General features: G+C 41.7%; 1 protein-coding gene across 5 annotated transcripts; it reads left to right on the forward strand.

Annotated features, from left to right (window-relative positions):
* The first annotated feature begins 7,020 nt into the window (after positions 1–7,020).
* On the forward strand, positions 7,021–12,002 carry Med7 (mediator complex subunit 7). Of its 5 annotated transcripts, none has more exons than XM_042283883.2 (3): positions 7,161–7,344; positions 10,166–10,310; positions 10,974–12,002. In XM_042283883.2, exon 3 carries the CDS (start codon positions 10,991–10,993, stop codon positions 11,690–11,692), a length of 702 nt encoding a protein of 233 aa, XP_042139817.1. In that variant the 5' UTR covers positions 7,161–7,344; positions 10,166–10,310; positions 10,974–10,990; the 3' UTR covers positions 11,693–12,002. The 5 variants fall into 5 exon arrangements, with proteins under 5 accessions (XP_006991668.1, XP_042139817.1, XP_006991669.1 ...); XM_016009880.3 differs by having other exon boundaries at positions 7,184–7,344; positions 10,148–10,310; XM_042283885.2 differs by lacking the exon at positions 7,161–7,344 and adding an exon at positions 7,381–8,017.

Below are 12,002 nucleotides of genomic sequence, written 5' to 3' on the forward strand. Positions count from 1 at the left end.
AGTCAGCCCTGCCAGTGGAAAGGCATGCCGGTGTTATGGAATATATATATTTTTATATATATTTTTTGGGAAGGCAGGGGTTTTATCCTCGAGAGAAAAGGAAAGCGGACTGGAAGGATGTCCGATGCTGCAGCGAAATTCTCTTCTGTCAAAATTTTCTATCTTCTATCCCTTTCTCAATTTCTATCTGTGAAAAATAAGTATAAGGTATAGGGTAGTAATATAGTTTAGGAAAAACTTAGAAGTGTAAGATTGTGTAGGAAAAAATAAGTAAGGCAACTAGACAGAAAAACTCTTCAATTTTCTAACTTTGGGGGCTTTGAAAGCAAACTGGGGAAAAAAAATCTTTCTTTGGGCTTTATGGGTAGTAAAAAAGCTCTTCTTTGAGCTTATGGGGAAGAAAAAGTTTCCTATGGAAGCTTTTGACCTGGGGACAGCTGAAATGCCAAATCCAAGCGGCAGGAGAAAGTAATTTCTCCCTGAGGCAAAAATGGGGGTGTAAGAAGTCAAAGTTTAAAGTTGGCAAGTTTTGGGAAAAGTTGGTCTTTCTCCTGGGGAAAAAAAAATCTTTCTCTTAAACTCGAAAGCTTTTCTTGAAAAAATTTGGGGGGAAAAATCTCTCTAAAAAGCCTTAATCTTTCTCAAAAGCTCTCTTAAACTTAAAAACTAAATTTGTCCTTCTGGGAAATGACAAAAATTAGAATCACCTGAAGATATACTAGTATGGGGACCACCTGTGATTAGCTCTAAGGGAAAACAACTAAACCTCTTAAGACAACAAAACCTCTAAGTTCTCTTTCAAGCTTTAAAAATCCTCCCTGCAATGCAGGAGGCAAGGAAAAGTTTCTAAAAACCCCTTCTAAGCTCTATCTCTTCAACCTAGTAAGACAGTGGGTCAGAGTACCCCGAGGGAAATGCTTGGGGAGAGTAAGGGTGAAGAGCTACAGAGAGCCCAAAAGGGCAGAAAACTTTGCCTGAGAAAAGCAGAAAAAAGAAGCTTTTCTGTTACAGCTGAGCTGAGGCAGCAAAGGTTTTGAGTGAGCATTTCAGAATGAAAAGGTGCTCCTAATTGTCCAATGCAAAGAATCCCCTGAAGCAATGCAAACTTGAACATTGTATCCTCACTTCTGACCAAAAACCCAGAGGTGACTGGCCAGCGTCTCTGAGTTGGAGTGCATTTCAGGGATACTAGGGTTCCTGCAGTTGTAAACTTCCTGGAGCACAGAGCTGAGGCAGGAAGGTGCAGGACCCAGGGGAAGATTGCTAATGAACAAAGCTAAAGCTGGTGGGAACGGCACAGTTGTCCACTTTCCTACAAGTCCCGGGTTGATAGGTCCAAAGCTGTAAAAAGAAATCTGAGAAAAGCTTCCTATCAGAGTAAGGACCTTTCTGGGAAAACAGTAAAGCTGAACTGTGTCTGAAGCAGTCGTGCTGCCCAGTCAGAATGCTGTCAGGGGAAAGAGCCCAGCCAGGGCAGAACAGAACTATCCAGGAGTAAGGCTCTCTTTTCTGTCAGAGAAAGCACCTCTTTGAGAAAGCTTTGTTTCAACTGACTCCGATGAAATGAGGGAGTGTAGCCCTGAGGGGTGATTGCCTCTGGCATAAGCTCTGTCCTTGAGCACCCAGACAAGCAAATACAACCCACTGGGGGACTGGGCCAGGTGAAGGCCTGATGAGGCAAAACACCTGTCCTAATGGGAGTTTAGAGATGGCAAAAAACCTCCCTTATTAGATTTTCAGTCTGTATGCAAACCACACAGACCCCGAAAACAGAAACGGACAAAAAAACCCTACCTTCAGTAGCAGGGAAAGCCGCCACAGTAGTGTCGGAAACTGCTTATGGGGTAGAGGGGATAAACTGAGACCAAACTGGGAACTGTCTGGGAGAAAGACTCTGAAGAAACAGAGATGGGACATAATCCTCCCCAGAAATTATGACCTGAAAAACCTGCTAGAATTTGAGGCCGATTCAGGGGGAGAAAGAAAGCCCCTACCTCCAAAGGCAGCTAGCAGAGGTACAGAGCCGCAGACAGATACCTGACGCTCTGCATCTGGGGAAGGAAGGAGCAAGCAAAATGAGATAAATCAGTGGGAGAAAATCTCTGAAAGAGCTATGGAAAAGCTGTTGTAAATGATCTTGTTTTTCACTGACTGGCTAAGACAAAAACAAGCCCTGAGGAAAGTTGCTATCAGAAATGCCAGCCTCAATGCCGGCTAACGAGGCAGGTGTGGTTCTGATTGGGGCCAGTGTCAAATGAAGGAGAGACACCTGTTGTGAAGCCAGCTGAGGAGAATAGAAACCTCCCAATGTGCCATAATTGAAAATGTAAAATACTTGTTCAAATCTCCCGTTGCAAAGGCAAGAGACTTTGTTCAAACCTCCCAGGCAAGTCTAGTAAAAGAGAACCAGTTGACTCTCAGACCTGAAAAGAACTATGGGAAATCAATGATGTAAGGAAAATGATATAAGGGACTGATATTATTATGGACTGATATAAGGGAAATGCATTCTGGGAAAGGTAGTTTTTCCGCTAAAGATGGTGACATTGCCCTGAAACACTTTTGTCAGCTCTAAAATTAAAATGCAGCCTTTCAAAGAATGAGGAAAACCATCTAAGGGTTTAAGTGTCAGTTCCAATAACAAATTGAAAAGATATGGAACTAGGTGCTTCGCGGTTTGGGGCTCCGTTGGTAAAATGCCTTATTTACCCTAATAGCTGTGCAACGTTTTTACGGTAGTTGGATGACAAAAAGCTACCTATAAGAGCAAACAAGCCACTTTAAAATCCTTAAAACAAGGGAAAGCAGTTTATACACTGAACGTTGTCTTAGATATGAAGAAACTTATGTTGAGCCGGGCGGTGGTGGCGCACGCCTTTAATCCCAGCACTCGGGAGGCAGAGGCAGGCGGATCTCTGAGTTCGAGGCCAGCCTGGTCTCCAAAGCGAGTTCCAGGAAAGGCGCAAAGCTACACAGAGAAACCCTGCCTCGAAAAACCAAAAAAAAAAAAAAAAAAAAAACTTATGTTGAAATTAAAAAAGTTCTTTGCCTTTTGAACAAACTGCCTGCAATGAGTAATTCCTTTGCAAATCTAATAAGGAGACAAGGAAACAGGCATTCAAAAAAGAAATGACTGCTTTATAGATGGGAAACAAACTTCAGAAAATCTAGCTGTCTTACAAAAGAGTTGCTTTACCTGAAAGTTCCTTATAAGAAATCAATGCTAAATATCACCGCTGCTGATAACATCAGGAGTTAAAGCTAATGAAGTGAAAATACTAAATCCTGAAACTCAAGTGAAATGGAAAGATCCCTGCTTGGGATTATGGAAGGGTCCCGATCCTGTTTTAATATGGGTTTGAGGACATGTTTGTGTTTTTTCACAAGAGAATGAAGCTCGGTGGTTACCGGAGCTTCTGGTAAGGAGCGTGGAACTAAGAAAAGTCAGCTCCAATGACATTTCCTATAAAGAAACCAGAATAAAAGTGGCTCGATTAGTATTTCTGAGGTTTTGTCACTGGTTAATGCAAACAGTGAGGAAATAGAGATGGTGGAAACGTTTGTCTGAATTGAAGTACTTAGGGGAGCCATTATGAATTTGGGTGAAGGGACAGCCTCTAGTTAAAAACTGTCTACCGCTGACAGTGCATCTCTGCCGGTCCGGAACGGCTGAGAGAACTGGCAACTTGGGAGTGTGGCTTCATCCCGAGAAGGTTACAAACCCCTAGCAACAAGTATCACAACTCTATAATGACAACACTCACTAAATCCCAGTGCTTTATAACAAAACTGACTACTCTAAACTTTAGAAATGATGTACGCACTTCCTGTCTAGTTAAGAGAATCTTTATAATAGAGATAGTGATAATAATTAAGAGTAAGAAGTAGAAAAATAAAAATAAGATATGTGAGTTTGTAGAAATTCTGTCTGTTATATCTGTGTTAAGAAACATCTTTAGGTGTTAAGTTAGATATATGCTAATGGTAGCCTATATAAGTTTGTAAAATAGATCTATAGAGTTCCTTTAAGAATATAAGCTTGTAAGAAGTATCTAAGGTAGTCTTAAGACATGTAGTAATAAGCTTGTAAGATGCTGGTTATAAATGTAAGTTTAAATAAGAAATAAGATGGAATGAATATAAGTATATGAGAATTAATAAGAAATATATTTGCTAAAGTAGTTCTATAGTTTCCTTAAAGTATAAATAAGTAGATGTTAATATGTGAGTTTGTAAAATTGTGTAAATGTTGAGTGCGTTTATGCTTAAGCACATGTTATGTGGGTTTGTAAAGTGTAAATGTTAAGTGTGAGTCTATTAATGTATATGGTGAAAACACCTGAGACACAGGAGATAGTGTCCTAGTAGACTGCAAAGTAGGCAGTCTAAATGATTTCAAAAGCTCCAGAAGCCGCTAAGAAGCTAAGAATGGCGGACGCCAGAACCAGCACAAGGCATCCGCAGCTGAGATCCGTGGAATATCAACGCAGCACAGAAAAACCTGAGCTAACAGCAAAAACGGTGCGGTTTAAAATCTTACTATAACTAAAAAGATCTGTCTGTGAGAACAAAAGTTGCAGAGACGCTTGTTTGAACAAAAATTATTAACTGCAAAAAGTTTTGGTGAAAAACGTCTCTTCATATTTGGAAGTGAAAGCCTGATACCAGAATTTTTCTTATTTAAACTTTTTGAACTTAAAATGAGATAAAATTACAAAAACATTTTGGTTATGGATTTCTTCAAATTTGGAAGGCTAGTACCAATATTTATCATTTGAATTTTGGTACTTAAATGAAATGAACAATAGAGATTTCATTGCAATGGGACAATTTTGAGCTTACTTATAGTAATGACCTAGGAACGGTTTTCTGGAATTGGGTTAAAAATGAAACTGTTTAAATGAAGAAATGTATTTCTACTTAGAATCAAGATGCAATTTTGTGTATGCGTATATGCTTTATTAACTGGTGATTTATGAGTTGTTTTGTGAAACTGTTTATGTAAAAATGAAATTACTTATGGAACTGGTTTTATGTTACAAATGGAACTGTTCAAACAGATAAGTTTGGGTTCCTCTAACTAGGTTTGAGACTTTGTTTAAAAAATTATAAAGAAAAGGAGGAGTTATGAGATTGAATTATGTTCGCAGAAACCTATTGATATTAATGCACCCTGGTTTTGTGGAGTTAAGAAAATATTTAAGTTTGATGTAAATACATCGAAGTTTTTCCTATGTTAACAAGAAAATTCAAATGATTGAGTTAAGGTTGTAAGACGGAGAAAATTGTTAACTATATATAGCACCATATATGCTAATTCAAATGGTTCTGTTAAGAGTTTGCTTTGAGTTGTAAGATTGAGAGAATTGTGACTATGTATAGCAATATTTGTTAACCTGTTAATGGTAATGATGAAGCTAAGGGATTCTTGAAGTTTGTAGTCACCGAGTTTTGGTTTAGAAAAGGGCTTGAGGCAGCTAAGACTGCTGTAGTCACCTTGGACCTAATTCAAAAGAGAAATGCCATCTATATCATCCTCTACTCCCATACTGGGAGGTGTAACAGCTATGGAGATTGCTGTAAGCCATTAATAGTTATTTTTTTATATATTAAGAAGGGGGGACCTGTGGGAGCCCGTTCCGGGGTTCCTCATGGCTTTACCCAGCAGGTCCGAATAGAGGATGATCAGGACCACGGGCCTGAGTGCAGGTGTCTGAGATGGTCTGCACTTGGCTGTGCTGGGGGAGGAGGTCTTTTGCTCCACCCCTTGGCGTCTCTATAAAAACCCTGGACCAGAGACAGTCGGGGCCCGTTGGAATAGGTTCCAGGCCCTCTCGAGGCTATCCTTTATTTTCTATCTGTTTATCTCCGCAAGATGCTCCGCTATAAATCCTTCTATCTAATATTTCCTGCTGCTCGCACTCAAGAAAACTCTGGGAAGCTGTGGGGGTGGTGGGTAAACGCCCCACAAATAACTTGAACTGAATCCTGTGAGACACTCTAATAAATCATATATACATTCATTCTATCAGTTTTGTTTCTTTAATGACCCTGAATATACTTTCAAGAAGATAATGATTCTATGAGTGTATGAAGAAATAAAGAGCCCTTACCTTTTAGAGCTGCACACTGGACTAGAGATGAAATGTTCAGCATGTAACTGTTGAAGCTGATGGCAAGTAGACTGCACTTTTACTTTTATGCCTGCAATTCTCCATATATTTAAAGAAAGAAACTGGGAGATTCCTGTTTGTGAAGCAGAGCTCTTTTTATCAGAAGAACATTCTTATCTTACTTTTAATACGCAGTGTGCATCCTTAAGACTCCCATGAATTTGGACATTTGTTAACAATTCTTGTGGGGTAAGAAAACAAACAGACAAAAAAAGGCCAAAAAAAACCACCCAAAACCAAAACCTAAATGGAAAGTTTTCTTGCTGGGCCTGATGGCGCATTTCTGTACGTTCCTGAGGCTGGGAAGGGACGTGTGAGGCCAGCCTGGGCTACACAGTGAAAAAACCCTTCTCCCTCCATTTAAAAAAATTACATCAAATTAATTTTTTTCGCTTGTCAATTTGTGGAAGAACTGTAATAGACATCTTTGAATTCCTAAATGAAAAGTAAATGGAGAGGGGAAACAGAGGTTTAGGATTTTATTCTTAATCAGCTTCACAATTATCTCCATATATTTGCAAATATTTATATACATATATATGTATATCATGGAGTCTAATCTTAATTAAAAAGCATTTTTGATGGTGAGGTAGGCATTGCTGGAATATTTTAATATACTGCTTACCTGTATTTTCTGACTTTTACATACAAGTGGATTCCTTTTTAATTTTAATTTAAAAGTGGGGGCGGCGAGGAATGGAATTATTAGATAGCACTTTCTTTTACTGACAACATGTGCGGAGAGGAACTCGCCCAACCAGACCTAGGAATCCTGGGGGTGTGAGGGGGTGGGGGTTGGAGATGCCTGAGATAACCCCGGGCGAAGCGGGAGGCGCGGCAGTGCGCAGGCGCAATATCTTTAGGGCGGGAGCACGACCTGTTATGGGACAGCCTTGGTAGCCAATTAAAGGCCCTCGTCAGGGGCTTCTTCCTGAGAAGGCAACCGGAACTTGTGCTTCCGCCGCGCTGAGGAAAAGTCGCTACCGGAAAAGCAAGAGCTGAGGTGAGCGGGCGGCCGCGGGCGGCGACCGCAGCCCGAGCTCCTCTCTCCGCCCCGGCCGCGTCTCTCCGGGCGTGGAGCGCCGAGGCCCCCGCGCGGTGCAGCCTGGGAAACCCGGGCTCGCCTTTCCCGCCCCCCGCGTCCCTCGGCGGAGCCGGCCGGAGGCCGAAGGTGAGCCGAGCGCTCCCTCTCCGGGCTTCCCGCGGGCGGGACGGGCGGGCCCGGAGGCTGGGAGGCCCGCGTTCTCGTCCCCACGCCGACGGCTTTTAAACCGCCGTGGCCTTCCTTAGCCGGGGCTGTGCCCTGCCGCCCCCTGGGAGCGCGGGGCCGGGGGAGGCGGGGTAAACCCCGAGCGGACCCGGGTCTCCCGTCTCCCCGGCTTTCGGAGGGCGCCCCCAGTTCCAGGGGACCACGTGAACCAAGTCTCCGAGCTGGCCACGCTCCCCCCCTCCATCCTCCCCAACCCCCGAAAGCGAGCACTAGAAAGTGCGGGTTTTGCTAGTGTTCGTCAATTACGACCTCCAGCGGCTTTGGAAAGTTCGGTTTAAACCGGTGATGGGCGGATTCCGCCCTGGGGCGGGCTGTTCCCCGGGATGCTTCGCGACTCAGTGAAGTGCGGGGATTTGTGTTTTGGCGCAAAAAAAAAAAAGACAAAAAGCCCGGAGTGAGAATTCCCGTTGCACCATTTGCCAGCATTTGGATCCGCTGCACCCAGTTTTGCACGTTGGGAATTGGCTTCTTGTCTCTAAAATTAAGTTGGGAATAGTTGTGTCGTTATGAAAAGTAAATGGCGGTGTAAATGGCCGTGCGGGTCACTTACTAGAAGCCTTTGGAAAACTGCGAGGTTAGTGTGGGCGTGTGGAGGGGGAAGCACAGAGCCTCAATTTCAAAAGCCCTCCCTGGATGAAATTTAGGCCCCGTGTCTACTTGGCTGTGGTTGCAAGAGGACATTAGTGTTTTAGGTATATACCGAAATACTTAGGGGAAGAGGAAAGAAAAAAGCAGATGGGGTGAGGGTATGTCCAAACAGTTAAAAATCTGAAGAATTCGAAGTGGCTGCCCACAGATTTAACATACTCCAAATGTAATACTGATGGTACAGAACCCGTATGTTACTTGCCCCGGTTGATGTTGGAAGGTGGTGTGTTTTGAAACTCAGATCTCAGATCAGTGTGAAAAAGCACTCAGGAATCTCCTCAGGCACTCAGGAATCTCCTCATAGGATAATACACTTAAATCAAATTGGAATAAGCAGAGGTTATTTTGACCATGTATGTTCCAGTGTTTATGTTCCAGGTTTATGTTTTAAATTATTTAGAAAGGATAGAAAGTGCTAATGTGTTAATAAAACTGTACCATATTCTTAAGATGGGGCTTCCTCCAGAAACCTTCGATAATAATACAAGTATGAAATTTAACAATGCTGGCTGTTTTTTTTTTTTGTTTTTGTCAAAATGTTTAGAGTTTTTGTTTGTTTGTTTTTGGTTTTTCGAAACAGGGTAGTTTAGAGGTTTTAAGTGTTTGGCTTTGGAAACTAGTGTACAATAGAAAGCAAAAGTGATTGTATGTGATATGAGATTGATAAACACCATTAAGTACTTTCACTGTGGGAAAGAGTAGTAATAGTAAATAAAGCATATGACATTTGCATATAGATGTCCTCTTTTCCAGAGTAGGTTCCAATATAGACCTACCAAAAAAATCAGACATGAAAAATAATGTATCATGTGCCATACAAAAGCACTCCTTTCACTTGGTTTTTAGAATATATATTTTGTTCTTTGAGAATTCTCTCTCTCTCTCTCTCTCTCTCTCTCTCTCTCTCTCTCTCTCTCTCTCTCTCTCACACACACACACACACACACACACACACACACACACACACAGTGTTTTGATCATACCCACTCCTTCCCCTCCAATACCTTGCAGACTTGAATCACTATATCTCACTCCCAACTTCATATACTTTTAAAATATTTACTAGTTTTTAAAGATACTACTTTTAGCACAGACTGACTCAAAACTCCTTATGTACCCTAAACTGGCCTTGAACTCACAGCTATCTTGCTTCTCAATCACTAGGATTATATCGTAAACCACCATATCTCCACAGTTGAGGTCCTTTTCCAAAATAGCAAAAGACATCTAAAAATAACAGTAAATAAAGTCCTCTGCCAAACCTGTAGTGGACTCTGCTGGCCGATTCCTGCTTCCAATATTTTACGTTTGTCAGCTTACATAGAACACAGGAGTCCTTATCCCTAACATCCCTCTTCTCTAAACAAGCAGAACAGATGTCCTTACTCGTAATCACATGACATCTAGCAGACAAGTGTGTCCTTTAACAGAAGAGAAGGACTTGAAAAGATTCAAAATAATTGTAAGATTTCCCAGTGACACTGCTCCGTGTTCTCAGAATTTCCTTCATAGAGGAAGTTTGCATACCTCGATTTGGGGTCTGTTTGGATGCTAGAGGTTGTTTCCTGGCTCTCTTTGTACTCATCTTCACTGCGGTGAACATGATAACTGCAGCAGTTAAGTCGGACTCAGGTAAGCAACAGGCTATCTGGTGAAAGCCTGCAGTCCTTTGGGTGAATAGAGAATCAAGAGCTAGGAGCCAGCAGGCCATGGGTCCAGAGCAGGTATTGTGAAGAGGATGTAGAACCTGGGGAGTCAGTGACTAAGGAGGTTTAAATGGGATGATGTAAGGTGATTCTGCAGTAAAGATGAACTCGCCAGTGTCCACTATCAGTTACAGAACCTGCCTTCATACTGGAAACCTTGAGAATTGTAACCCTGGTGTTCTCATTAGGGCAGACCTTTCTGGAAGTCAAAAGTCTTTGGAATATAGCTTTCTGCACTTTTGTCTGCCCTGTTCTGTGAGCCTAACTAGGAGTTCGTTCTTGTTACTTCTTCCACAAAGCCATAGCTTTGCTTTTTTTTTTTTCCTCTTTACTTCCTCCTCCTTTACCAGGGTCACTTGTCCCTTTAGGGTGAAATTAGCATACCTGTTGTCTTGACTGGCCAGCAAGTTCTCACTTTTCAAGCCATCAGGAAGCTTGAAGATAATATGGTCTGAATTCACAGTGAACTTCTCAACATCGAAGTTGGTGTTGACCAGGCTGCCCTGGTCATAGGTTGGTAATTTTTTTCCTCATCAGTGAAGCTTCATAATACAGTGACAAATGTCACAAGAGCCTCCCCTTCCCACACTACCCCTTTATTTTCAGTATACTCTGCTCAGGTCTATCTTTGAGAAATTGACAGATGTTGGCAGTTTTTCGTACTCTGGAAGTTCTTTCTTTCCAATGCCATTACAGTAGTCATGGGTGCCTGCCTTCTGCTGGAATGGTGTGGCCTCTCTGGATGTCTCTGCTACACCAACAAACCTCCTCCTCCCCCAGTGGGGGCAGGGAGCGGTGGCAACAGAGCCTAGGCACAAAGCAGAAACAAGACCTTGCACATCCATCTGTAGGATGTTATCTTTTACCTCAGCAGACGCCCAGCTGATGTGGGGCTGCCCCAGCTCAGGTTTTCTTTATAGACAAAAAAAGTGACTTTTGTTTATTTAACTGCTATTGAAAGCATCAAGGAGATAAAGGAACATATATATGTGTTAACGTAATCCTTAATTAGAAAATAATTGATAGCCATTCCCTTTTGTAAATGTTAATTTTAAAATCTAAAATCATCTTGTTCTGGACCCTGTCCTGTTAGAAGGAAGAGCATACTCTGAAGTCACTAATAGGGTCAGGGTGGGGTTTTATATTGTGTTCTGAATCTGTGCTCTGTTTCTTTAGGTTCCTGATTGTCCACGATGGGTGAACCACAGCAAGTGAGCGCGCTTCCCCCACCTCCAATGCAGTACATCAAGGAATATACAGATGAAAATATTCAAGAAGGCTTAGCTCCCAAGCCTCCCCCTCCAATTAAAGACAGTTACATGATGTTTGGCAACCAGTTCCAATGTGATGATCTTATCATTCGCCCTTTGGAAAGTCAGGGCATTGAACGGCTTCATCCTATGCAATTTGATCACAAGAAAGAACTGAGAAAACTCAATATGTCTATACTGATTAATTTCTTGGACCTTTTAGATATCTTAATAAGGAGCCCTGGGAGTATAAAACGAGAAGAGAAGCTAGAAGATCTTAAGCTGCTTTTCGTACATGTGCATCATCTTATAAACGAATATCGACCCCACCAAGCAAGAGAGACCTTGAGAGTCATGATGGAGGTCCAGAAACGTCAACGTCTTGAAACAGCCGAGAGATTTCAGAAACACCTGGAACGAGTAATTGAAATGATTCAAAATTGCTTGGCTTCTTTGCCTGATGATTTGCCCCATTCGGAAGCAGGGATGAGAGTTAAAACTGAGCCAATGGACACCGATGATAACAGCAATTGTACTGGACAAAATGAACAACAAAGAGAAAACTCAGGTCACAGGAGGGACCAGATTATAGAAAAAGATGCTGCCTTATGTGTCCTAGTTGATGAAATGAATGAAAGACCGTGAAGAGTATTTCTTTTTTTTCTTTTAGTGAGTAGCATCATATATTAGTTTATTTTCTCTTGGGCTGTCTTAAGAGGTATAACTAAAAATATAAATGACTTTTTTCAATTGAAATGCTGTACGTGGCAATTTAACAGTAAGTATATAGGCAAGAAAGTATATTTGAGTAATGACCATAAAAAAGCAGAATGCTTGCTATTGTATATGATAGTCTTATTTTTGGAGTTGGAATAAAGATTTGAAGTAATATTGAACTGTTATTCTTGGGGAAAAAGTTATTTGCTTTAAGACTAATAAAGGCTATCAAATTAAA

This window comes from Peromyscus maniculatus, chromosome 8 (genome assembly GCF_049852395.1).
Source record: "Peromyscus maniculatus bairdii isolate BWxNUB_F1_BW_parent chromosome 8, HU_Pman_BW_mat_3.1, whole genome shotgun sequence".
Taxonomy (NCBI): Eukaryota; Metazoa; Chordata; class Mammalia; order Rodentia; family Cricetidae; genus Peromyscus; species Peromyscus maniculatus.